Raw genomic sequence first — 27,586 nt, 5'->3', positions numbered from 1 at the left:
TTCTGTCTAAAGTCGTCATTACAAATTAATCAGTTAATCATGCTAATTAATCGGAAGTAAGATCTATGAACAAATTGTATTGCTTTACCTGCTATGGTTCGTTTACGAAGAAGATTCAAATTATTCTGCACAATTTTTATGTGTGCTTCTGTTATAACCTGCTACCGTTCAGTTTATAACAAACTGCAAAACAAGAATTCAAAACTTCGAGAATTGTCAGTCGAATACAACGACAATGATGTCTTGTTTAATCTACTAAGAGATAACGATGGTAGTGAAAGGCAACTCAGCAGTGGATTGACAAATAAGGTTTCGTTTGGCTTGTTTAACGAAGTAATGTCGGACGACGAAACAAACAGCCTGGCGGTAAAATTCAAAACGTTTGTTGCTGGTTATAATGTCGTGGGTGGAAATAAAGCAATCGTGAACAAATATACCGGTACCAAAAGTTTGCAATTGAAGTCCGAAAAAGCTGGAACCGGGTATTTTGAATTGCCGGTCTTACGAGAAGCCCGTTCCACTATCAGTTTATACCAGAGCGAGAACACGCCTAGTTTTGCCACCTCACTCCAGAACGAAAATTATAGCTCTGCAAAAGTCAAAAAAGTAGAAGGTGATTTGATTCATGATCAAAATAGTGATACTGCATACTTTAATCGTTGTTTTAAGCTTTTCAATTCGCTTCTTGAGGTAATCTCAGCTTTTATAGTTCTGTTGCCCTATGCCCGTTTGCTAATTTTGTTTAATAGAAATGTGCAAGTCAATTTTATTTTTCCAACCAGTGAAAAAAATCGCTTGAGCACGAATTACGAGAAAATGATAGCTGCACAGTCTCACTGGGGAGGGGAAGTCGCGGGGAACCAATGTTATCCAGCAGCGACACCCATAATATGACTCTGCCAAATTTGTCTATTGTACCTTGTTTAAGACACTGTTTGTTATTAAGCAATGATTTTTAGCAATTTACGTTCAGTTTTTTTGAAAGCTTCAAGCAAACGTTTCCGTGTTTGAATCGGGTTTGAGTTTATACTTTATAGTTTTGAATTTCTACGAGGTCAATCGGCATACCACAGTTTTCCCTGTTATGTATTTTACTTCGACTCCAGAATTAGCAAAAAACGATACAAATAAAGATAAAAGAATAATTAGGGATGTCAGAAAAGCATACAAATCTTACAATTGTGTTTAAACGCGCAGGAAAATATTTTGTGAATAATTGTGAAATAGGAATGACACGCGTTTGCTCACTAACGAAAGAGCAAATTTTGCCAAAACTTCAAATCTCTTTTTGCGATCAGTGACTTTTGAGGATCATTATTTTATATTGCTAACAGACTTCAGGATAAAAGATCAAGAATTAGATCAGATACTAATTAGCGAGAATATACAACCGACGATCGAGGTTGGAATGGAAACGTTACCAGCAACAAGCTTTAGCGGCGATAATGCAAAAACTCATGATCAGAGAATGGAAATTGAAAACAACACGGAATCTCAGCAATTTTACAAAATAACATTGCAAGATGACAATCATGAACTAGAATATCAAAAGCAAAAATCCGTCACCTTCAAAAATGATGAAATTACTCTAATATTTCCATTAACTCCCGAAGGTAAATTTTATTTTTTATTTTATCGTATATTTTTCAAGACCTCACGAATGAGGGAGACGACAAAATTCATAAATAATGTGATTTATTGAAGATATCAATTTAAATATATACTAATATTCTTATTATACTGAAGATAGTACTGTATTGCAATTGTAACCAGAATAGGTGTTTTGATTCATTCGTTGTCTAATAATAAGGCTTCCATTGCAGTCATTTGTTTTTGATAAAAAGTGAAATAGACATAAATTGTTGCTGCGACGAGTCTTTGTTTCCAGTGTATTATCAAAATTAATTCAACAACCTTGACTTGATTGAATAGACTGAGGCGAGTTTAAAAGTTTGAGGCGAGTTTGATTATTTCCAATTCCGAATGAGGTACTGGGAATCAAAAACGGAGGTAGGCAATTTTAAACAAATGAAAATCGAAATCGAGCAGATATAAAAATGTTGTGAACGCAAAGATTATCATCAAAATAAAACTTCATTTTCGGCATAATCGGGATCGAAAATTTTACGACGTCAGTTATTGCATTAGTAGAAGTTAGATGAGGCGTCCTCAATAAATTAAGCATGTCTGTTTCCCAAGATTCCTAAATGTCACTTTTTATACTACACTGAAGTACATTGTTTTTGAATTTTTTTTCGTCATATTTTATCTCTTTTTGTCATACACAGATGCCATCCAGATTTTCGGAGAAAAATTGAATGATTGGGAACAACGAGAAATTCGAAATTATTCAACAATTTGGTATCTCGGTCTAGAAGCAAACAAAACACGACCCCATCAAAACTCCTTCGACAACTATGGATTTGATTATTCTAACAACGGCAATGAGAATAAACATTATAAAGTGGTAAGAAATACTGAATACAAATGATTTTCATTTCATATTAGTTTCTTCGTTTAGTATCTTATAAATTCAGTCTGTGATAAGCAGGAAAAGTTAAAAAATTACCTGGTAATCAAAATAAACATATATAATTTTCCTTAAAGATAGCTTTAAACAATTTTTTGAATCGTCATACGAGACTGAATCCATTTTCGAATGAATGTTCATTCAATTCAACAAGATACTCGGAGATCACATTGCATATCGATATGAAATATTGAGACTACTCGGGATGGGGGCGGAGGGAACAACAGTGGAAGCAATTGATCACTCAAACAACGAACGAGTCGCCATTAAAATTGTCATTAATTCTGAGTGGTATTTCAGTAAACTCCAATGAGTCTTGTCCGATGTATTGATGTTTGCTAAGCTTATTAGAGACATAGCGATGCTACAAACAAACTATGTATAGAAATGAAAATACTTTTGAGTGTCGAATGTGCTTCAAGGAACGTTATTGTATAGATGCACTAACATGATTGAAACAGAGTTTTGTTGTTACTCTTGAACAACCTTGATAAAAAGTTGTCTTTCTATCACTGCGACTGTTTTTATGAGGTCTCAGGAACTGCTAGGAAAGAGACCAATTAGAGTGTAATCTAGGTTGAACCTGACTTAACCCTAACAACGAGGTTAAAATCCTCAGTACCCTAATCAAAAAAGTGGGAAGAGCAATCTGCACAATCGAGTAAAAAGAGAATTTGAATCGCGTTTATTAATCTATGATTGACAATGAAAACGCGCCACCGGTTGCATGCGGACGAAACGGGTGAATGAATAACCAATACAAAAACTACTGATAGTAATGGCAATTCTTCATATTAATAACCATTAACAATGCATCATCAAAAGTCATCACTGTACTTGAAATGTAGTTGAACCTTCGGTTAAGTTGGGGTTGAGGTCTTTAGTTATTACTTATATGGAAAAATATTTACGTCTTTACATAGTAGAATCCCTAACCCGCTTTTTGTACTGCACCCTTGCCTATGCTCAACAATTAATTTAGGGCTAGATTAGAAAGTGCTTCAATATTATTATTATGTTGCGGAATATTTTCACTCTATTTTTTTAAATCACCGATTCAGTACTCAAAGTATAGTGAAACATACAGATAGATAACATTTATAAAAACTTTTAACTTGTACTTTCTCTTAACTTCTTTATATTTCAGGGGAAAATCGGTTACAGGAAAAGAAATAAATATGATGAAATGCATTGAAAAATTTGCTACAAACCTTGACTACTTTTCACGACTGATTGACTCGTTTCGATTCCGAAACCATAGATGTCTCGTGTTGGAACTGCTTGGGTATTGACTCTGACATTCCTTGTTCTCCTATGTTCCATTTTCCTTGATGTCTTTTTAATCGGTTACTCACTATCAAGTCTCTGTAGAGGTCACGACTTAAAAAATTTCTATTCTTCAGAATGCTAATAATCTTTATGTTCGCAAATAATATACACAATTTGTCACACCTTATACACATGGGATGTCTATAGGGCGTACCAGCATGGTTTGTCTACCAGGGATATTTATATGAAGAGGCGACAACTGTAGTTACTAACTATGGGATTAGTATGCAATTGCATATATTTTCCGGCTGCAATGTTCGAAATATTCAGCTATGGTAATCATTATGCTGTTTGTATACTGAAACATACGTTTCACATGTAGAGAAATGGTTTTCAACCCTTTTGATGGAGCGGAATCCCAATGAAATGTTCCGTAGGGTTGGGGAACCCTTGTACAATAGTTTCATTGTCCGAATTGTATTAACTACGATAATATATATAAAAGTAAACCTAATATTAGCAATGCAAAAAGATCTTTTAATGATAGTAATTTAAATTATAATAGTGACAAACATAATAGGTATTTGAACCCCGACGAAACCACTGATTTAGAGTATATAACAGTGAGCCCGACAAAACATCTATCCGTGTACAGGTCTTCCTTAGAGCAGGATCTACCACATTATCCGATTAAAGATGCCAATATTATGAAGCGTGTTGCAAAGGACATTTTTTATGCTATGTTTTATCTTCATGAACTTGGAATTGTACATATGGATTTAAAACCGGTAATTTTACTCATTTCAACGTAGGTTAGTGTAATCATTTATAATTCTTTATATATATATTATACATGCTTTAAATGTGGTATCTTTTGGAAGAAAACTTTTGTAATTAATCCCACTTTCCCACATTTAATAACTATTTGCCAAATTTTTCAAATATTATTCTTACCTAGAACAAATTACAAACAACATTTCTTATCAAATAATCGCAGGAGGATTTTTTTCGAAAAGTATTGCTCTTGTTTGATGTTTACCAATCAATTCGTATTTTCGTTCCAATTTTTGGCGCAGTTTCATACAGACTTGGCCTATATTTCGCAGGACTAGCATTTTTTCTATGCATTTCATTACACTCACACATAACACTCATTTGATGACGTATTTAACTTGAGTAGAACTTTGTCTTGCGATATCAAATAAGATATCGAACCAATATCACGTTACATTTTGAAACCGAATTCATTTCTATTAGGTAAAATTGTTATTATAATATTTTTTGTTTAATTAAAGGACAACATCTTGTACATGTACGGAAAAAATAGACAAAGCAAAGGTCAACTGGTAAAAGTTGTCGATTTTGCAATCAGTTGTATTCCAGATTCAAAAAGTGGTTCGTTCTTCATCTTTTATACTTTATTTCTGTAATATATATCCCGTATTTGATAAATTTTAAATGTAAACACAATTATTCTTTTATAATTGAGTGTTAGAAAATTTATAAAAATATGAATTATATTCAATGGATTTAAATGTTGAATGAACATGGAACACTATATTGAATACGAAGTTGACCTATGGTTTTTCTATAATATTGTAGTTGTGAGGATTTTTTTCTTGTTGTCTGGATCTTTTCAGTATTTAAAATTAGTGGAGGTCACTAGAAGGCCATCACTTTTTTAATTTCTCCCGAGTCTTACGGACTCGATTTTTCATCCCAAATACTGCTGTTCATTTTAATATCCTAGGAATACTTTTAATGATAAATGGGAACACTTTATTTCGTCACGCTTGTCTGCCGGTCTTTTCAGTGAAATCGGTGCCCTGTTTGACAGCTAAGTCCTGCCGTATCTCTAGCGATGCCCGATCTTCGTGTCGATATATTTGAGCAGTACTTTGGTCTTTTACTGTAATTTACTTTATTAGAAATAATTGCAATTTCACAGAACTCAAATGTCCGGATCACCATTTACAACCTTATTACTATCGATCACCCGAAGATATGCTGTATTTACCGTTCACAACTCAGTGCGACATATTCAGCGTGGGAACTATACTGGCAGAATTATTTCTTGGCGTTCCCGCAATAGCAGGAAGAGATGAAATTGACCAATTCGTCGCTACCATCGGAATACTGGGTCTACCACCAGCTCACATGCTGATCAATGCAAAGAGTCCAATCTTTATCGGTATATTCGATTCACAACATATTCATGCATTATTTTTTTGAACTAGAATGGTTGATTCGTTTATGGAATATTTTGAATATTAATGAAGTCGATATATCCTAAAATTTGAGTTTCAAAGTGGCAGAAGACGACGTTATGTTAATGGCCATTGCAACGATGAAATTATTTATGGTTTGACGGTATACCGTTGGAATTTGTAGCTTAAATATATCATATTTAAACATCATTCCCACTATAATAAAAATGAGTAAGCAATGTCGAACCAAAATACTCTGACCCGTCCAAGACATAGCTTCTTACGTAGTTGCTTGTTCAGAGTCGTCTTAGGGCTGAAACACTCAATTATCTCATGTTTTTTCATTGTTATGCAGATTCTGATTTAGCTATTATTTACTTTTACATCAAGTCACCGCGACCTTCTCTGACTTAGAATAATTTCAAAACATTACATTGTTATGCAGATTCTAAGTTAGTTTCTGTCTAATTTTACATTAAAACCACCACGCAAGTCTCCGAACTGGTATAACTTTCAAAAAATTATTCAAAACTGAAACATATTTGAAGTCGATTTATGTTCATGATGCTGATAAGTCCAACGTCGCCTATACTTGATTTTTTGTAATCAAGAGAACGCATAAGATTGTAATAAAGGGGACAAGAAACACTATCGTATCAACTTCTCTCTGCCTCGGGATAAATATGAAAATCTATTTCCAAATTACTAATGACTTATAGTTTTATATTTATTTATTACTGTTTTGGATTTTTAATTCACAGAAGCTATGAATTATGTGCGTCAGAATCAATTTCGTTTCAAAAAATTAACAAAATCACTGCAAACAACATTGAAAGGAATGGATCCGCTATTGTTTGATTTAATTTCAAAGTGTCTTGAGTAAGTTTGGAGTTTGTTCTAAGTTTGGACTTTTTTTTTTTTTAATTTTTTTTGCACTTTTGTTAAACAGCGTCTGTAGCTTCATCAGAATTAGTTTTGTAAGATATCACTTGTATAATTGCCCTAATTTTTTTCACTCTGCCGCACAATTTTGATGACGATATATTAAAAAACAAAAAAAATATCTCAACTCACAGTGAATCTTTTTTACAATCATTTTATCGTGAAATACTTTTCTTTCTAGATGGGATCCGGCTTTGCGAATCACTGCAGTTGAAGCGCTACAGCATCCATACTTTCATTAAGAAGAGAATTAATAACATCCTTTTGAAAATTTCAACATAATTGATATCTTTTCATGTCTACCGAATCTTCGACAAGAATTGAAAAATACAATATCAAACAAACAGATAAATTTTATAAATTATTTCTTCTTCGATTCTTGACAAAATATGTGATTGCCTGCCATTAATATTTAATAATATTTATTTCTGTTTGATTTCTTTATTGGAGTATTTGGTCCTCATTGCTCTTTTATTATGTATTATATAGATTTCATGATATTCATGAAGAACATATATATTCACATTTCCAATAATAAAATAAATATACAAGATACACTCACATAGTTTACTTTACTTTACATAGCATAGAAAGTTTATTAGGCAGGATATATCGAGCAGTAAGCACGTGATTAGCACGACAAAGGAAATGGCGCATCACAGAAATTCCTATAAACGAATTTTCAATGGTGCCTCCATGTTTAGCAAATGATTCGCATTGGTCAGACATTTTAGACCTCTATATGAGCCTGGTGGAAATAAATGTTTAGTTTCCTTTCTCAAGTATGATCTCGAACCTCTGTGAATGTTTGTAGGCATGAGTACTGTTTCCACGAAATATCATTGAAATTGATCAATAATGAAATAATAATCAATAATAGGAATAATGAAACTGCTCAATCAGTTTCAGATAACATGGAACACTAGATTCATTATATATAAATATATATTATTAATATTACTTCTTATGTATGGGACATTTCAAGGTCTTACGTGCGTAGGGCACATAAAGGCAAGATTCGACCCTGTGATTAACCAAACTGCTAGACTCGAAAAAATTCAGATTTTTCACATTGGTGAACGAAAAGATTTTTGTAATTAGCATACTGTCATGCAAACATGAATATTTTCAACTCGAGTCGATATTACCAACACTCGAAACTTTAGGGAAAGGAAAAACATATAACGAATCGCTAAACGCATGACAATATCTAAATTGCATGTTATCTCGATAGATTCATTTTACAAGTCGACGGTAACATTGTGGAACGAAGACACGTAATTTGGATAATAAAAGTGCAATGTTATGTTTAGTTTTCAATGTTCAAAAAGATTTTTATATGCGACAGTGATTGCTCTGAACGGACTTTCCAGTACAAAGACGTTGATACACGGCTATACTACCCCCAACCTTCCTATCGTCGATCAACTGCCTATCTACCTCAACTCCCTATCCTCGACCCACTGTCCTATCTCCCTGTACATTGCTGTCCTTGACCCACTGTGTTATCTCACTCAAACTTCCTCCGCCTCGACCAACTGTCCTATCCCTCGCAACCTACTCATTCTCAACCCACTGACCTAGCCCCTAAACTTAGCTGCTCTGGGCCCATACCCCTATACCACCCCCACCACCACCTCAACTAACTATGCTCAAAATCCGATCGGCACACCCGAGCTTGTTTTCTACTAATTAAGCAAACTCTCAGGTTTTTTACGGCTCGAGTATGACAATGGGATGATTGAAGCGTACGTCGACGAAACATTCGTGACATATTATTATGAGTACTGTATATTTGAAAATGAAACAAACGAAAAGCTTCAATGAATGTAGATGACAAAAATGTTTGGAATCTTCGAAAGCACTTATTTACATCACTTGCCGTTTCTATTAGGCTTTAAACAATCGCCATAATTGGTAGGTTAAAAATTTGCTACTTGTAGATCACTGATGCTCTTGTGAGTTGAAGCACGGTTGTTTTTAAAATATTAACACCTGTAAACACCGAACATCAAACCACTGACACGAGCAACAGCAAAAAACAGTTTTGCCCGGGAATCAGATTGTGGAAAGAAATGGAACAGTTCGCCGCTTTTACATTAAGAGCTGCAGAACATCTAAAAGTAAATTAATTGTGGTAAAGTAATTAAACGCTGATGACATCTTCGCTAATTCAAGAATTTTATAGCACGATCCAAAGTTCTAAGCGTATTCTTTATAAAGGTCAGTATCATAACAAGACGTCATGCCCGAGTCGTGATATTGCGCTTCATAAGCATATCACTGAGGGCGTCTTTATTTTTTTGCGTATCAGATCTGGCTGGCTGGCTGGAATCCAGATCAAAGCCGTCATACTCAGGACGTCGTCTACAGACAATTTATGGTTCATTATCTCTGAACAGGGTCACCTTCCACAACTTTTCGTGGTAGAAACTTTTTTTCTTTTTATTTCCGCTATGCGGGTAGTATTATCAGTTTTGAAAGCATAGCAGACTTACGTGGCGCATGTTTCGGCCACGCAGCTGCTTGGGCGCAAACCATTTCGGAAGTGGTGGATCCCGTATGGTACCTTAGTCGCGCCGGCTACATCAGCGCTTTATTCCGCCTTATAAATAGTGTAACTAACCAGTGCAATCGGCAAACTGCCCATCTTTTCCCTAATTTGATTCCATGGGAGAAACTGTTGTTGATTAGTGTTTACAATATTTTCAAAACTGCCGTGTTCCCACTCACAAAATCACCAGTGGCCTAACAAGTAGCAAATGTTTAAGCTACCAATTATGGCGATTGTTTATCATTTTGGATTGCGGCCTACATTTAAATGATTTAAATGAGTGACTTTTGAAGATTTCAAACATTTATGCCATCATTTACACTCACCGAAGCTATACGTTTGTTTCATATTCAAATATACCCATAATAATATATCACGAATGCCGTCAACCTTATGAGCTTGTTTCGTCGACGTACGCTTATCTTCAATCATCTCATTGGCATACTCGAGCCGTATACAACCGGGAAGTTTGAATAGTCACAATGAAGCAAGGTTGGGGGTGACGATCGGAGCGTGGGTAAAGTGCGGTTAGGTTAGGCAGGGGTTAGTATGGGACGGTGGGTCGAGGATAGTTCAGTTGAGATGTTTAGGACAGTCGGTGGCGGTCTGGAAGTTTGATGCAGGTAGTGCAGTGGTTTAAAGAGAGAAGGTAGTTGTGGGATAGGAAAGTTGAGAGAGGAAAAGACAGTGGGTCGATGATGGAAAGGTTGGGGTGAGGTAGGCAGTGGGTTGAGAGTGGTTCGGGATAGATGAGTAGTGGGTTGCGGATAGGACAGTGGGTAGGTGATAGGAAGGTTGTGGAGATAGGGCAGTCGGTCTAGGATAAGAGTGTGAGGTAGGCGGCGGGTTGAGGGTTTTAGCGGAGTGGGTTGCGGATAGGGCAGTGGGTCTAGGACAGGGGTGACGAACCCATTTGCTCTCGCGGGCCATTTTATCAGTCACCGCTGAGTAAGCGGGCCTCAAAACTTTTTAGTCATATATAGTATGATGCCTATTAATTTTCATCAACAAAAACGAACAACAGCATCCATAAAGATGAAGTTATCTAATGAAATATTGCAGTATGAAATAAAAATAAAACATTCAATACAGGTTTTGCTTAGTGAAAGTTTTGGAAAGTTTTTTTTCTTTACTAACGCTTCATATTAGGACGAAATTACGATTTGGAATTTCTAAACTACATACCAAGATTTTCGTCCGTCAGTCTTGACCTGTCATCTCACTCGGCCGCGCGCTCCGCTCGGCTGTTGGAGATCCGAATTTTCGTTCGAAAAATGAAGCTTTCTTGACTCGAATGTTTTTGTCGACTACCGAGGTAACACTGTACAATCCATTTATATTGTACTACTAAATTATAGAGTTTAATATTTCATCGCAGACCTAGGGATTTTTCTAACGTTGATATCTCGAAAATGGTAGGGTGGTAGTATTATGATAAAGCGGAGTCAGTGTTGCAAGAACACATCAAATTTTTATAATTCTCAACATCGCTGAAATACGAATCAAAACTAAATATAATCGGGCTGTCTGAAACACTTTGTATGGTCGTGATATTTCATAGTGATGTTTATATTTTGTCGACGCAACCGCAGGTTACATTGCCACACAATTGAATTAATATAAAACAAAACATTTTGAATAGACTCAGATTTGTCGTCAACAAATTTCACATTAGTGGCGAGGGCTTCGTACAAAAGAGCCGTATTTTGCAAGCCTCCCGATACAGATTCAAATAAACAAATCCACCCTGTAACGATTAACTGTTTTTCAAAATGTAGGCATTTATTCAAGATCTCCCATTATTTTAATCATTGAGCTGAAGTTATAAACTTTTTATTACTTTTAGATGTCCCGTGTATCGTGCGCCAAAACATTAGATTTTCGCAAAGTGAGGTAACCCCTTTTCCCCTAATCCTTATGCGTTTGTTGATAAGTCAATGTAACTAGGCTAAGACATCGTTTATTTTGATTCATTGTTGATCCAACAAAACAAGATGTATTGCAAATAGCGTCACCTCTGGGTAGGATAAGAGTGTGAGGTAGGCGGCGGGTTGAGGGTTTTTGCGGGGTGGGTTGCGGATAGGACAGTGGGTAGGTGATAGAAAGGCTGTGGAGATGGGGCAGTGGGTCTAGGATAGGAAAGTTGGAAGCGATGGGGCAGTGGGTCGGTGATATAAAGGTTAGGGAGATAGGGCAGCGTGAAAAAGATAAAAAAAAAGGTGAAAGAGATGGTAGACATTCTAATTCGCTTGAATGTAATAAAATGCCTGACAATATCCCATAGTTTATTCCCTGCGCTTAGCTCAGTCATTGAAAGTTCAGTAGCCCGGGTATGCCAGGGAGATAATAAGGCGCTAGATAGGAATGAAGATGAACAATCAAACTGCACTTTCCTATGGGATTGCAAATTTATGAATTCAGGTTTTCTACATAGCGAATTAACAATAGATTTCGAATTGACATATTATTATTGCAACATTTTTTCTCGAGTTAGTCGATTTGTGAGGTTTATTAAAACATTATTATAGAAAAGTTATTGTTTTACATAGCCGAGCTAAAATTTTAATCGCTGATAAGAGTATTTATTTGTATACTACTACACAAAAAATGAAAATGGTAAACTTTATGTTATCTATATTTAATCAGAATATTTTCCACTCGAGTCGATATTACCAGCACTCGAAGCTCTTGGGAAAGAAAATAGTTGTTGAAAATCATATATGGAATCGATAAACGCATGACCACAACTAGTTAAGTATCTCGATTCTCGATACATTCATTTCACAAGTATACAAGTCGACGGTACCATTGTATAACGAAGACGCAAAATTTAGATAAAAGTGCAATGTTATGCTTAGTTTTCGGCGATCAAGAAGATTTTTATGTGCAATAGTAATTTGTACAATTCTCGTGATTGCTTTGAACGGACTTTTGAATATAAATATCCATATATTGAAATATGACAAGAACATAAGATATTTTGTCGATTCTGACAATACACATCGTATTGTGAATGAAAGAGATAATAGCAATGAATTTGATAATGAGCAAACCTCAAAAATTCCGAGTTCGATACAAGATGGCAAAAAAGATAATTTTGATGTAAATAAGCAAATACCTTTTAACCAATGGAGTGAGGACTCTATCGCTGAAAACAGAAGTAAGTAATACAGTATTTATGCGTGTGCTTAGATTTGCAGGAAAGAATCGAGATACATTGTTTAACTTAGCTCGCGGTCTCAACTGAGTGGAAAATTGGGACGGATCCAATTTTAAACATTACTTATTTTTGATTGGGGTTCTTCTGCCAAGTTTAAAATAGCTTGCAAATAAATGCCTCGATTTACAGTAAGTGAACTCCTAAAATGAAACAGATTGTATTAAATTATAAAATATTTTAACGAGGGCTTAAGATTATAAAAAATACCCAATAATATCTTCTTCTACCAAGGGTTGAGATTTTATGCAGCATTTTTAACTTGATGATTCACCTTCTAGATATCTTGACAAGCAACAGCCAATCCAATAAAAAAATAATGAAGCGCGACGATAAAAGCGTTGAAGAAATCCAGTAAGAAAAATTTGTTTTATTTGGGAAAATTCCATGGTTTTAAAATTTATTCATAAAACCAAGAAGAAAAACTATAAAGTATATTAAGAATAAGATATGGAAATTATTTTTTATTTTATTATGAAAAACGTATGCTACAAACTTTTAATACATCTATAACAACAATATTTATTGATACAGAAAAAAACAATGATTTATTTTTTTAAATTGATTTTTAGGAATATAAGACGAAATAAGGAGACCTTAAACGAATTTGAAATTCCTCTATTCGACGAAAATATTTTCAGAATATATAATGATGAAGGCAAGACTTCGACTTTACAACGTGAAGAAATGGAAGTTAAATTTCCAATTACACCAACAGGTTTGTACTCGATAACTCAATATTTGCAATTTCAATCAAATATCTTCAACTCTCGTCGTCCTCTTGCATTTCGTTCCCAATTAAATCATAATTTTCTCTTCGAAATTACTAGTTCATTCAAATGATTCAGTTTCAAACATGAAAACACAAATTATTTAAAGGTCCAATGCGTTTATGCATATACTTAATGTGATACAGATGCCATCAGAACGTTTGGAAAGTATCTGAGTCCATGGGAACAAAATGAAATTTTCAGTTACTCTAATATTTGGTACCTCGGTCTCGATGCGAACAAAACACAAAGTCATCCAACTGCCTATGATAACTATGGATTTGATTATTCATCTGGAGCTAAGAAAGGACATTATAAATTGGTGAGAACTCAATTATTTCTAAAACAATAACATTTTCTACATCCTAACGTGATTATTACATATAAATCTGAATGTAAAAAAACATGCATCTTATCAGATTACAGCATGGTGATTTCGTTTGTCTATTCGACCTGCACAATCAAAGTTCATCTAAAACAGAGTCTTTAGTTGTTACGGTATTTTATTCGCCAGTTTATGAATTCTAATCTGAATAAAACTTTTTTGCACAAGGCAATTCGAGATCACATCGCATACAGATATGAGATAGTTAGAGAACTTGGGATGGGATTGCAAGGAATTGTGGTGGAAGCGATTGATCACTCTAATAATGAAAGCGTTGCATTGAAAATTGTGACTGGTAATATGAAGTGAGTTGACTTTCATATACAAGGTAACACAAAAAACAAAACCCATCCATTTGGAACCATATCCTAGAAGGAACATAAGTTTTGTGCAAAGCATCCCAGGTCACTGAAACCTTTGCATACACGATTATATACAAACAAAAAATAATTCAAGTGTTAAATAAATATTCTTATATTTTTGTAGAAGTAATCAAAATATTTATTGATTGTATTTTTTGGGTCACTCTGTACGAGTATATAATTATTCACCGAATATTTAGGTCAAACACAGCCGTAATAAACGAAACAAGATCAAATTGAAATGGCACGTTCAGACATATCAGACAGAAAATAATTGTATCATTTGTTATTAACAATTGCTGCCCCATTGACGTCCGTTAAAAAAAAAGTCAGAAAAATTCACTCTTTCACATTATTCGGCCCAACTATATGAGCCAAGTCGTATTTGATGCAAAAATGTAGGCGATAAACTCATTAAAATGCACCAGATGTTTCCAAATGATAATTTAATTTTGATATTCTATCATTCTCTAGATTTCCTTGACCATAATATTTATGTATTTCTACTATAATAGAAGCGAAATCTACTTTCATCGAGAGCTTGAAATCATGAAATTCATCGAGGCAAATGCAACAGATCTTGACTACTTCACACATTTGATTGACTACTTTCGATTTCGCAATCATTGGTGTCTAGTATTGGAGCTGATGGGGTAAAAACATCGAAATCATTTATTGTTTTAGGAAACATCCTTGAATCATAAAAAATGTGGGCATGTGGGAACTGACTTAGACACTTAACAGAATTTTTCAGTATTTGGTGGAATGCACGGACTATCTCTACTTATTTATTTTAAAAGTTGTAAAGGGGTCATGCAGAGTGAATGTAGCATATTTGGTCTAATAAGAGGGTATTACACCAACAAACTGAATATTATAATAAAAATTTGTAGTTTAGAATGTCGAGAGAAGTTGACTATCTCAAAATCTCACCGCTCAAATTGCAAGCTTGAAAAAGTTGCCTAACTCACGTTTCTTCGTTTTTTTTTCTTGACTGACTGACTGACCAACCCTCAAAACTGATAAATTAATTGTTCGTTAGACTCGCGTTTCCCAACCGGGTAGGAATTCCACTCGACGAAAGAATTTTGTCATGCTCGGGAAGGAATATTGCTTTGTGTTTTGTATTCTTTAGTCCTTTATTACTACAATAATACTTATTTATGCACACATTTAAACTACTCAAACTAAGAGTAAACGCGAGTAGGCTATTTGGGAAAATTCTAACCACGTCAAATTTTCACAGGCCTTCAATTGGTCTTGGTGCTATCGAGGATGCTGATGTAATGCGTCGATATACGAATGATACTTTTCACGGGTTATACTACCTACACAACCTCAATATTCTACATTCAGATGTCAAACCGGTAAATATTGATCTCAATTGGGCTTAAAAAGGAGCATTAAAGAGGGGATTGAATTATACTTTGCCTGGTATTGCGCCCTTATATAGAAAATAAGGGGATCCCGAAGTATGCGAACCAAGATGGCGGACATCGGAATGTAATATGTGTACTAGGTTAGGGTTAGGCCATAATGTTAGCCGTTAGGTATAAATACTACGGGAGGCTCTTGGCTAGTCTTCGAACTGATAATGGGACTAAAATAAGGAAAATTGGAAAAAAATATCGCTTAACCCTAACCTGTTACCCATGTTACGTTCCGATGTCCGCCATCTTGGTTCGCATACTTCGGGAGCACCGAAAATAATAATACATATTTTTCATTTCAGGAAAACATCATGTATATTCGCGGTAAAACTAATCAAAGCGAAGGGCAACTTTTAAAACTTGTTGACTTTGGAATGAGTTGTATTCCCGGTTCCACAGGTAATAAACTGAACAGTGTACATCAAAAGCTGGGAAACCTTTCAACATGGCTGGTTTTAGCCTACTACAGAGGCCTATGTGGCCACAGAGGGTCCCAAACTTCCATAGTTCCGCGTTACTCCTGCGTGTACGCAATGCTACTTTAATCGTGGGTTTGTACTTGAACTAAAATGTAAGGACGAATTTATTTTATATTTCAAAATTCTGGCTCTTGTTATTATCCTCTACCTGTACCCATATCGGGTCTCATGTAATTCGCTGGATATAAGGCCCTATTTTATGTGTGCCTACGAGCAGCTCTAAAAAATGCGCTGGCATTTGGTAAAGAAATAGGTCAGTTTTTGGGATGGTTTAGTAGTAAAGTAATTGTATTATGTACGGTAATTTCCACGTTACGGCAATTACTACTTGCTTTTTGTTATAGTGATTAAAATGCTAAAACCAAGTTATTTACGTTTAATGGTCAAATTGGTATTTTAATCCCTTTGGTTTGTGTAAAAATAAAAAAAAACTGATAATTGTAAAAGTTATTTTTAAAAATGCGGTTAATCCAGAAATGATAATTTCCTAACACTTACATTTTGATAGGACAATCGAATACATAATTTAATTGCAAATAAATACTTAAATATATATACGGTAATATAGTATAATTTGATGTTCACAAGTTGTAGCTCATGTTAAATGTTTTTTAAACGAAAATCTTATGCAGGAATAATTATTTTGCTATAAATTTTCATTTGTATCGTCACTGAATCTAATTAGTTAAAATTAGATACACTATTTCAGGACGTAACATCAAGTCCTATTAAACAAAATGTTTGTCATTGTTTCTATACTCATTGTCTATTCACAGATCACAAATGTGGGGATTACTATCTCCAACCAAGATTCTATCGATCTCCAGAAAGTATTTTATGTTTGCCTGTAACTACCAAATGCGACATATTCAGCGTTGGTGTACTACTAGTTGAGTTCATCATTGGCTTTCCACCTTTCATGGGAAACAACGAGGTTGCACAACTGGCCGCGATGATGCAAGTGCTTGGATTTCCACCTGCACATCTAATTGATATTTCGCAAAGAAGAGAGGTTTTCGCTGGTGAGCGTCCGTTTCTGAAAACTGTTTTTGAGCTTTGTTAGGGAGGGCCGTAGATGCGGGCAGCGGCCCCGGGCAACATATAAATGAATTTGCTCTTATACACGTGAGTTTGTTGCTTAGTTCGATGGTTTAATTAATAATACAAGCATTTCAGTCTTAATTTACCATTAATTTATTTATTCTCATGTATGACAACATCTATAATTTGTTTATTCCCCGAATTATATTTGAAATTAGGTATAATGGGCCTAATTATCATAACCTAGTTTTGGGCAGCGGAAAAGTTTGGCATGCCCCTATTTATTAGTTACATTATTCACCAAGCTCGGGTATTTGGCCTTAACCCAACTCCGCCATAAAAAAAAAAAAAAAATAATCCTCCCATTTTATATTGCTTACTAGTAACTACACTTTTGACAAAAAATTAAACTCGGTCCGATAGCTGGCCTTCATACAAAGGGTAAACAGACATCACCTGTGTCATTCAATGTGTTCATTATCGAAATAATATTACGAAGGGTCATTAGCAACAGATAAATTATAAGTCACCTCACTTCAAGCTAATTATCTTTTTATTCAACAGCGGCTTTAGATTTTACAATATTGAACGGATTCCATCAGAATCCTTATCTCAGAAATCTAAACGAACTACTGGAAGGACTTAACCCACTGCTGATTGATTTAATAACACGGTGTCTTAAGTGAGTATTTTATTAGACGCAAGGTGACTCTAGTATCGTTTTGGTATTATATGCTGTTGATGGTATTTCACTTTTATTTCTGTTAATATATAAAATCTCTTTTCTCTTGAACTACCTGAAAAAAAATTGTATTCGTTATTCGGACCTCCTGAAGTATGCGAACCAAAATGGCGCACAACCTGAACTCAGGTTGTGTACCAGGTTAAGAATCAGGTTATGTACCAGGTTAAGGTTCAGGTTGTGCGACATCTTGATGCACATACTTCAGGAGTACCAGTTATTCTTCAAGTCGCTTTCTTTTCTTGTCCTAGGTGGGATCCAAAAGTGAGAATTACTGCAGAAGAAGCTTTACGTCATCCATACTTAACAATAAATTAATGGATATGCATTTTGGTATTGGATCTTGTTGTTTATAATAAAGTAACTTAATAAAGTCAAGAATTTTGGGTTATCTTTTAATCAGGTTTGAGTTCAACCACCAATCAGCTTGGGCGAATTTCAGAGAACGGAACAAGTCTATATATATATATCAAATACACATTTGTCATACACTTTCTATGGATTCTATGGTATCCATGTGAATAGAGAAAATTCGTTTTCTTAAGTTTAATTTTTGTTATTCAAATAATTTATCCCACATTGAAGTTTATAACAAAATAAGATTTTTTGCCACGGCTCTGAGATACTGGGCATTGGTGTGGCCGTGTTCTTTTAGCCCCCAAATAAAAGTTTTCAATATGCGCAACAAGCAACTGACAAGTCTGAACACCGAAACAGTCACACGCCTCACTCACTGAACTCGAAATATCGCGTTGTCACAGCGCGGGATCATTTTATCGCTTCCATCTTGGCATTTATGCTTCCACACTTCCTTTGTGTTACATCTGGTTATGCCTGTTTTTCGTCTATGTTAGTAACAAGTGCTCCGCATATGGGTACGTCGATGTAATTGCGAAGGAGATGAGGATGATGATGAAAGTCTGCAAAAATGAATATATATATTTAATAAGCAAGAGAAATTGCCTAACAGCACAGCAGTACCGTGTGGTTAACAATATCAGTGGCCTGTCATTGTGCTGTTTGGCATTTTGTATGTACAATGTATACAGTAGCTATTACGGCTCATGTCTTGTAACGGTATGCAGTGCAGTTGGACAAAAACATCACTAATGTCCCTAAATTGACTAGTGTTACGGCTAGCTAAGACAACCAGCGAAGTTGAATGATGTGCTTGGTAGTCTTATTATTATCTGGCTTCCTATCTTTTTGGTAGGGAATATAAGCTTACAATATAGGCATTATAGAAAACTAAAAATAAAATGCAGATTCTGATAGCCTGAGATGGCTATGTATGATTGCACAATAAAAGTGTTTTTGTATTGCACCGTTTACCTATTCTTGGCACTATTGTGGCCCGCGAACAATGCAAAAATAATTTTGTGGCCCGCGGAGCCGGCAACCTTGGATCACTGTAGTGTCTCGCCACTATCTTCAATGTTCTTTATCTTGCTAAGCTTTCCCCAAGGCAACACACGATATTTGCACACAAAATAGGAGGCTTTTACTGCTACAATTCAGTATGCACAAAAGTAACTGATACAACTTAATAAACAGCGAATAACACCATACAATAGAACCAGCACCAGCCACGCCGTCAATGTTCTTCTGCTCCCCTTGGCATGTATCCTTGCGCATTTATATCGCGCAGGACTAAATCAATCATGCAATTCATGACCATCGGACCATGAACACTACAATCACCCTGCAATATAGTAAGTAGATAGCGGAGTTCGTGGAAGCACACTCAAATTTTTTACAGATGGAAAGTATATCACAGTAACTGTAGGTGGGTTATCTTCATGAGATTTTTATTGAAGTTGGAAACTGGGAAGGGCATAAAATATCCGAGGAGTTGAAAACTTTTGCAATGACTGACTTTATTGTTTTATTTGAATAAAGATCTTCAATTTAGCTCCATCACACCCAACTGTTATAGGAAGATAGCACCTAACTTTGAATTGATCCAACTAAATGGCGATGCTTCTTCAATGTAGTGTAATTTTGAAATTAAGTTTCCTATTTCAGCAGTATGGACAAAATCGAATCCTTAACTATTCAGTATACGCCCCGAACGGATATTCTCAAATATTATATTCTAATCTGGAAATAACTTTTTTTTGTAAAATTACAATATTATGTATATCTTTGCTCTGATGATATTTAAAATATCCCAAATATTAGGATAATTGTTTTCCCATTTCATTTGCATTTGATGAACCTACGCTTTGCCCTGCATGGCTGATGCCAAATTTAGGTCTTGAAATCGGAGATATTTCAAAATTTCCCTAAAATCAAGAGTCTATTATATCGATTTTAATAAATAACTTTTAATATGTTGGACTATATGTATAATTTTTTTTGGATATTTTGAGTTTAGGTTTTCAATATCAACAACTGCTTTTACTATACAAAAGCAGTATGCTCATTGTTTATATTGATGTCATTGGACTAAAACATAAAACTTGCAATAGTTTATAAAATTCCTTCCTACCTTCTGGAGACAAAGCTTGTGTTTTAGAAAAGCCTATTGGACGCCACAAGTCGCCGATATATTCGCGAATATTTCACACAGGTTCTTTAGAATACAAAACGTATTAGTACAAAACCTATTTTAATGACGATAAGGCGACGATAAGGTGGATGATTGGCAGTTGGCACTATATAGTGCGAGACTCAAGAACATTTATGACTCTACAAAAATGGTCGTTGCACTATAATAGCTAGATTGTAACGGTTTCGTTTCGCGATCAATATTTGCGATTTATTGGCGACTTGTCGCGTCCAATTGGCTTTACTGGTTGACAAAAGTAGTGTTAAGTGGTGCTTCTTTGCAAACCACAATGTCATCCAGCAGGAAATTCATTTCACATGAAACGAAATGTTTAAACAGTGATATTCATATCGTATCGTCGACTGACGGCAAATTGTAGTGGAATCAAACATCAAGTTTAGCTTTTTTCATGAAGTTTAATTCAATATTTTTTAGATATTATTCTTCGAACGATGAAAAATTATGCTTTAATATTTTGACAAATAGCTAAGTAGAAGAAGAAAGAAATTTAAACAGTGAGGATAGACGATAATATTTATTTTCGTATATGAAATCGTCACGCTCATAACCGAATTGCGTAAGTCATTTTCAGCAGTTTTGAGAAAAACGTAAAAAACTTCCTAATGATATTGCTATGCCATGAGAGTCAGTAATTTGCCATAGTTCAAATTTTTGATCGTAGCCGGATTTAAGTTAATTTGTATGACGCAGTCATATGACGTCATGATGGCGCACTGTGACTTAGGCAGAAATGTGTCTATGACTTGGGGACATACGCATTTTTGCAACTTGACAATATGCACCAGTCCTGAAAACCAAACAATCCAAAAACGAATGTAATTCTTAGTATCTACGATGTCTAATCCCCAAAATAGCTAATCTATTTTAATTACATTATTTTTTATGTTTAAAAATATATATTTCATCACTATAACACGCTCTGCACATCCACCGAAAAAAGATTAAGATTAAATATAAAGAATAAAACAGCAATGTACCCTTATATAGTATTCAACCAACATGAATTGGACTCAGACAGTGAATATCACAAGTACACGCCTTCCTATACTGTAGTATAAATTCAAATTTACAAGCATTAAACTAGAATCTGAGATGCAAAAACTCGAACTCGAAAATCCTTCGCCGAGGTTATTTTGGCTTCGTGACGTCACAATAGTTCTACGTTGACAATGATAATTCATTATGACGAAACAAAACAACAAATTTGCATGTCATACAAAATCTCAATTTTATGTTTTTGGAATTCTTTTTGGGTTTTGAAATTCTTAAAATAAAATCTGAGTCAACAGACAGGTGCGCAGCATTACGTAAATACCTATTATATAAATAAAACTCAACACCGCCAAATATGACTTACGCAATTCGGTTATTAGCCTGACGAAATATATCCTTCATTATACACCCAAATGCACTCTGCCTTCTTTAGTTCCAGTAAAATCTCGTTGGTTTATTTTTGCAGTGAGTTTCAAGTGCTGGATTTATAAAATGAATATGAATATGATATAATATGATGAATATGCAAGACAAATATTATTGGAAATATTATGAAGCTACGATAACACAATATTACAAACAACCAATCTGTAATCATGTATTGTTGGCATGTGAAAACAAAAATCCGCTATGCTCTGATGTTTTGTATTTTCGTCTCCATTGCGAGTTATTTTACAATGTATGAAACAACAAACGGTGAAGAATCTATTTGTACTGAAACAAAAAATGCATTTTTAAATCAAGTTGGACACTTTTGGATGGCGGGTATGCAAAAAACAACACAAAACGAAATTTTGAGTTCGGATGAGAATCTTGACCTTGGAAAAGTGAGATTAGATGTAGAAGAATATACTCAGATAAGTGACAAGTTTTGTGACAGAAAAGTTAAAACCAAATTTGACAAACAATACAAATTTAGACAGGGAGATTATGACGTCATCGTTGTCAAAAGCCCCAATCGCCAATTGAACATTCCAGGCATTGAGAATAATCCGCATTTTGCAGCCACTGACTCATTTTTCGAGGATAAGTCGGAAAACAACTTTTTGGATAATGATGAAGAGCGAAACAAGACCATTGGTAATTTTTATTGAACAGAAGGTGGACCTTTGTAGCGTTTTTCTAAATTGATGTTGTTGCTGTTATTGTTATTGTTATTGTTGTTATTGTTATTGTTGCTGTTATTGTTGCAAATCTTTTTCTTTGCTACTAATAGACCAATCGTTTTCAAATTTCAAATTCCAGATTATGATCAATGTTACAAAAATGAGAACAATTCCTCATTTCGGTATCGTTTACTATCAAACTTGCCTACGTTATATATGTATATATTTCTGATTTCAATTAAATGTCAACCAACCGAAACAAAGATATAGGCTTGAAGTTTATTTAAGTATATAAAAATATTTACAGATCAGAAAGGCATGGAAGTTGACGATGAGATTATTCATTCAAATCGATCGCAAACATTTCCCCTTACCCCAGAAGGTTAGTAAGAAATTTATAATTAAACTATTGCGAATTTTATGTTTTATTTCAATGATCACAATATGAGTAATATGGTCGACATAAAAGAGTTGTCGTTGCAACTTTTTATTTTTCACATTGTAAAAAGTATTTGATAAATAAGACATTTCAAAATTTGGGAAAAATTGATAAACGTAAACCATTAGTGCAGCTAATATCTTCTATCCATTGTATCTATATGCATGTAAAAATTTTGAGCGACTTTCCACATTTTTTTCAATTATTACTCTGAGCTAGATGCACTACTAATATTTGGAGATGAACTAACTCCATGGGAGAAAAAAGAAATCATGAAATATGAAAAGATTTGGTACGTAGGAGAAGGTGCAAACAAAACAGAAGTTCACCAAGAGGCTGATAACAATTACGGATTTGATATTGAGTCAGGAAGATATAAAGGACAATATAAAGTGGTTAGATCTATATCATAGTTACTTATGCTATACTCAGAAAATATGTGATTGATTGTGCAATAATATATATCATTATTTTGAATAAGAGATGCAGTTTCAATGCTATGATCCATTCTTTTCAATAGGTTTTGAACGATCACATCGCATATCGTTATCAAATATTAAAGAATCTTGGAATGGGCAACGGAGGTACAACCGTGAAAGTATTGGATCATTCAAATAATGAATTGCTTGCGATTAAAATATTGGTCAATACAACAGCACGGTAATGGTTAATTTTTTTTACAAACATATGGTGTGTTTTACAAGGTATAATGCTACGCATAAAACATGACAAAACATTGTGGTATTGAAGAAATTGGGTATATTCGATACAATTTTTTATTGTCAGACGCACTAACCTGTGACCGACCACCCATGTAGATTTATTGTCCGCTAGCAAGAATTAAATTTGTATATGTTGCCCTTTGCTCTCTTATATCAGGAAAAGAGAACAACATAGGTAGTGGTTCGCGTAGCCCGATGAGTCATCAATTGTAAGGAAAAAGTTTTAATATTTCGATAATGAATTTTTTTTTATAGCAGCCGGCCTTAAGTCAAACTAAAAATCAATACCCCAATTGGCAACTAATGACAAAATGTAGCGCTGACGCGTATGGCCTAACGAATTGATATACCGTATTCATTTATAATAAATTCTACTAGTTTGCAGCAATTGTATAAAGCAATTCCTCAAGTTCGTGAAAACGACTCTTTTCAGGTCGTTCATGAATCAGAATTTGTCTTAAGACGGTTCTTGGGTGCATCAAAGAACTAGATTCTATTGTTAAATTCTTTGCCCGCATGCAATTAAAATCGAGAATTATCTAAGTGTGAATTGGCTTCATCTTTCCAATTCCAAAATACTTGGAAGAGTAATATGATGAGTATATTCGATATAATCAATGATAGCAGTTCTAAATCGCTACCACCTGACCAAGGTAGTGGACACATGCTACGTCTATTCTGCGATATTAGTCCAGTGTACTCCAGGATTCCATTCAATGGATTCGCCTTGTTTTACAGGGGTAAAGATCTTTACATGAGAGAACTGGGTATAATGAAATATATAGGGTCGAACGCAACCAACAAAAATTATTTTTCACGGATGTTTGATACAATTTATTTCCGAAATCATTATTGTATCGTTCAAGAATTATTGGGGTAATGTGAAATTTCTCTATATATATATTGTTACTGCCTAATTTTTCAGAGGAGTATAAAATCATTTGAAAATATTTCCTTGAAACGTATAGAAATTGAAGGGCTTAATTAATTCGTGGATTTTGTAAATATTCATCCATGTGGTGTGTTATCGTTTTTGTGTCGATGACAGAGAAAGTGCTTTTTACTTTTCAAATTTTACTTTGTTCCCTCCCTTTTTCCGGATTTTCACTCTTGTTTGTTCGCGACTTTTTATGGCAGAAATCGAAATAAATTTCATAATCTAGATGAATTATTATCCGTTTAGAGATTCACTACATGATATTTATTCCAATCGTCCGGTAGAAAGTCTAGATTTATTACGACGTTTTTCAAGCGACATCATGCACGCAATGTATTACTTGAGTGAACTCAACATTTTCCACTCAGATTTAAAACTGGTAACTTAAATATATTGCTTATTTGAAAGATAATATAATCAATAAATAGTCAAATGAAACTTTTTTGGGCTGTCGAAATATTTTATTAATAAAAATTTTAGAAATAAATTTCAAGATTGATGATTCAAATTTTAAACAAGATTACAAATGTTATTTTCCATTTTTTACTATACTTCACTATTCGTTCTATACAAATGCTTTCCCAACTTGACTGTCGTTTGTTTACAGCAAAATATAATGTTTCTTTATGAAAAAAATGATCAGAGTGAAGGCCAACTACTAAAAGTTGGAGATTTTGACCTGAGTTGTGTTCCCCATGCGGAAGGTAAGAAATATTCTTTTTTGATCGTATCGTTTTGATCATCACTTCATTTGTTAAGACTTTGCGTTATTCTACTTTTTGTGCTTTTCAACCTCGTGTAGTATCCAAAACAACACTTACGGCTCGGTAGAAAAATTATATATAAAAAAATATATATATGTAAGACAAACGCCATAGATTATAACTGTCAAAAGTTTTCTACCGGGCGTCTCCACCGAACTAAACCCCCAATGCATCCTCCATTAAGATTTATATAAACAAAGATATGAGAACAGCATTTGATGATTTGAATTGTATTGAATTCCAGATTTCCACTACCGCTGTCCGGAAGGAGTCGTTTTCCAACCATTGTATTGCAGATCACCGGAGAGCTTATTAAACTTACCTGTATCATCACAATCCGACATGTTCAGTTTAGGCGTGATAATGGCTCAACTTTTTCTTGGCACTCCATTATTTATTGGTAGAGACGAGGTGGATCAGTTTGCAGCAATGATGGAAGTTATTGGTCTTCCGCCCGCATATATCATTTCACAAGCAAAAGAAATATATGCAAGTATGTAGCGTTTGATTATTTGTATTTTTACCTCAGTTGTGAATGGTGAATGAACATATAGTTTTCAAATTGTTGTACGACATAGAACTAGATATCCAACATTACAGCTAGATCAGCAAATTTCCGAGTAATACAAATCAGCTCAGAAAGCTGTGACCAGTCTATTCTAATTGATCAGTCACAAACTTCAAACCGACAAGGGGGTTTCAGATTAACCAGCTCTGGCTACCAATCTGGTTAAAATTGCTTGTGGTAAGATCTGACAATTTAACATTGCTGACTTGTAAAAATTATTGCCACGCACCATCTGACAACAAATTAACGTAGACGTTCAATTTCGCTGTTTATCAAAGCACAGTTCCTATTTTACATCTTGTTGATATCTTTTGAAATGTATATCATCTCTACAGACACAACACAAATTAGCAGTTTTAATGCAATGCCTTATGTTGGCAGGAGCAATCTCCTATGCAACCAGGACATGGTTCCGTCGCATACCCGGAAAGAGACCGCTTGATTATGTTTTGAGAGATATTGATCCTCTGCTGTTCGATTTAATTTCAGAATGTTTGGAGTAAGTATTTTACCATTTCACCGTGGAAGATGAAAATAAATATCTAAGTGCAACTCTATTAGTATACCAAGTTTAAACCGAAGTGCGCTTTCATGATGTTAAATATGTTCCTTCATAATCCTTTACATTTGATAGATTTCTATCCGTTCATTCAGGTGGGATGCTGATATCAGAATCACGCCAAAAGAAGCATTACTTCATCCATTTTTTACTAAAGTCAATAGATAAATGTGGATCGTCGTCATCCTCGTACAAAATAATTCGGGATCAAGAGTTGTCATTTGACGTTTTTCATGTTTACGTATACTGTCAAAACTTCTTACGGCCATGAAGTTTCTTTAAACGACCTAAAAAGCATTTAAATTACCAATTCGTGAATGAAAAAATAATCATTTCAAAATGTAAATTATTTTAAAATATATCATAATGTTAATCCTGTCAGAGAACTTGCATTATTTCGGTCCCGCATGAGTCAATTTATACGCTTCGGAAATTGAAAACACATTCCCAAGTCTCTCCCAACAATCTACTATACTAACTGTTAATGCAATATGTTAGTTCGAACGCTTCATTAAAATCTTTCTTGATAAGAATAAGTAGTAGTAAAACCACCACCAAATCGTTTTGTGAAAGAAGCTTCCCCGTTGACACCAGTAGTATTACTCAAAATTGAGAAATTAATAGAGTGGTATGTATTTCCAGTTGGCGGTTACATGCTCATAATGTTATATTTATTATAATTAGGAAATACAGCAAATTACGCGTAGGGTAACTTCTTCCACTATGGCTCCGAGTCACGGGGCGTAACTGAAATCATGTCCCGCGTTTTAGGACCCCAAATGAATGTCTGCAATCCATGCACTAACAACTTATAGTACTGCAAATATCAAATGCAGGCTTAAACACAACTGGTGTTGATGTCAGTGTTAACTTTTAGCGGTGTTATCGCACAGTCTCAATGTTAGTGACAAATTAACTGTTTTTGACGAGGATTCAAAGAACAACCACAAGTACGCTAAGATACAAAATAAGACAATGATCAATAAACGATACAAAGT

At 34.6% G+C, this 27,586-nt stretch overlaps 4 protein-coding genes across 5 annotated transcripts in view; all 4 read left to right on the top strand.

The window, feature by feature from the left end:
- LOC120342288 (tektin-1-like) overlaps window positions 1-27,586 on the top strand; it is a 107,048-nt gene that overhangs the window by 33,598 nt on the left and 45,864 nt on the right. The gene's annotated exons all lie outside the window — the stretch shown is intronic.
- On the top strand, window positions 30-7,475 carry LOC120343375 (dual specificity tyrosine-phosphorylation-regulated kinase 4-like). Its single transcript, XM_039412532.2, has 10 exons — window positions 30-613; window positions 1,335-1,613; window positions 2,289-2,467; window positions 2,685-2,821; window positions 3,678-3,815; window positions 4,455-4,587; window positions 5,095-5,194; window positions 5,748-5,990; window positions 6,768-6,885; window positions 7,130-7,475. Exons 1-10 carry the CDS (start codon window positions 94-96, stop codon window positions 7,188-7,190), a joined length of 1,908 nt encoding a protein of 635 aa, XP_039268466.2. The 5' UTR covers window positions 30-93; the 3' UTR covers window positions 7,191-7,475.
- On the top strand, window positions 12,158-18,315 carry LOC120343528 (dual specificity tyrosine-phosphorylation-regulated kinase 4-like). Its single transcript, XM_039412733.2, has 11 exons — window positions 12,158-12,662; window positions 13,001-13,073; window positions 13,292-13,437; window positions 13,636-13,811; window positions 14,043-14,179; window positions 14,752-14,889; window positions 15,483-15,603; window positions 15,969-16,065; window positions 16,922-17,167; window positions 17,751-17,868; window positions 18,180-18,315. The coding sequence occupies exons 1-11, from the start codon at window positions 12,353-12,355 to the stop codon at window positions 18,244-18,246; spliced, it is 1,629 nt and encodes a 542-aa protein (XP_039268667.2). The 5' UTR covers window positions 12,158-12,352; the 3' UTR covers window positions 18,247-18,315.
- LOC120343378 (dual specificity tyrosine-phosphorylation-regulated kinase 4-like) lies at window positions 22,012-26,986 on the top strand. Of its 2 annotated transcripts, none has more exons than XR_013474859.1 (10): window positions 22,012-22,573; window positions 22,907-22,981; window positions 23,258-23,433; window positions 23,559-23,698; window positions 24,499-24,636; window positions 24,944-25,076; window positions 25,305-25,401; window positions 25,706-25,954; window positions 26,365-26,528; window positions 26,684-26,986. XR_013474859.1 is itself a non-coding variant. In XM_039412537.2 (10 exons), exons 1-10 carry the CDS (start codon window positions 22,090-22,092, stop codon window positions 26,754-26,756), a joined length of 1,683 nt encoding a protein of 560 aa, XP_039268471.2. In that variant the 5' UTR covers window positions 22,012-22,089; the 3' UTR covers window positions 26,757-26,984. The 2 variants fall into 2 exon arrangements, 1 of the variants encoding a protein (XP_039268471.2); XM_039412537.2 differs by having other exon boundaries at window positions 26,411-26,528; window positions 26,684-26,984.

The sequence above is a fragment of the Styela clava genome, chromosome 3 (genome assembly GCF_964204865.1).
Source record: "Styela clava chromosome 3, kaStyClav1.hap1.2, whole genome shotgun sequence".
Taxonomy (NCBI): Eukaryota; Metazoa; Chordata; class Ascidiacea; order Stolidobranchia; family Styelidae; genus Styela; species Styela clava.
The sequence above is the reverse complement of the archived record's forward strand: the minus strand, read 5'-3'. Positions and strand labels throughout refer to the sequence as shown.

Excerpts from the sequence above, each read along its gene's own strand:
- LOC120343375 (XM_039412532.2), top strand. The coding sequence starts at position 94 with ATGGTTCGTTTACGAAGAAGATTCAAATTATTCTGCACAATTTTTATG. Across the intron at positions 5,991-6,767 it reads AAAGAGTCCAATCTTTATCG|AAGCTATGAATTATGTGCGT; the intron begins GTATATTCGATT and ends TTTAATTCACAG. Across the intron at positions 6,886-7,129 it reads TTAATTTCAAAGTGTCTTGA|ATGGGATCCGGCTTTGCGAA; the intron begins GTAAGTTTGGAG and ends TTTTCTTTCTAG.
- LOC120343528 (XM_039412733.2), top strand. The coding sequence starts at position 12,353 with ATGCTTAGTTTTCGGCGATCAAGAAGATTTTTATGTGCAATAGTAATT. Across the intron at positions 15,604-15,968 it reads TACATTCAGATGTCAAACCG|GAAAACATCATGTATATTCG; the intron begins GTAAATATTGAT and ends TTTTCATTTCAG. Across the intron at positions 17,168-17,750 it reads AAGAAGAGAGGTTTTCGCTG|CGGCTTTAGATTTTACAATA; the intron begins GTGAGCGTCCGT and ends TTTATTCAACAG.
- LOC120343378 (XM_039412537.2), top strand. The coding sequence starts at position 22,090 with ATGTATTGTTGGCATGTGAAAACAAAAATCCGCTATGCTCTGATGTTT. Across the intron at positions 22,574-22,906 it reads AGAGCGAAACAAGACCATTG|ATCAGAAAGGCATGGAAGTT; the intron begins GTAATTTTTATT and ends AAATATTTACAG. Across the intron at positions 25,077-25,304 it reads TCCACTCAGATTTAAAACTG|CAAAATATAATGTTTCTTTA; the intron begins GTAACTTAAATA and ends GTTTGTTTACAG.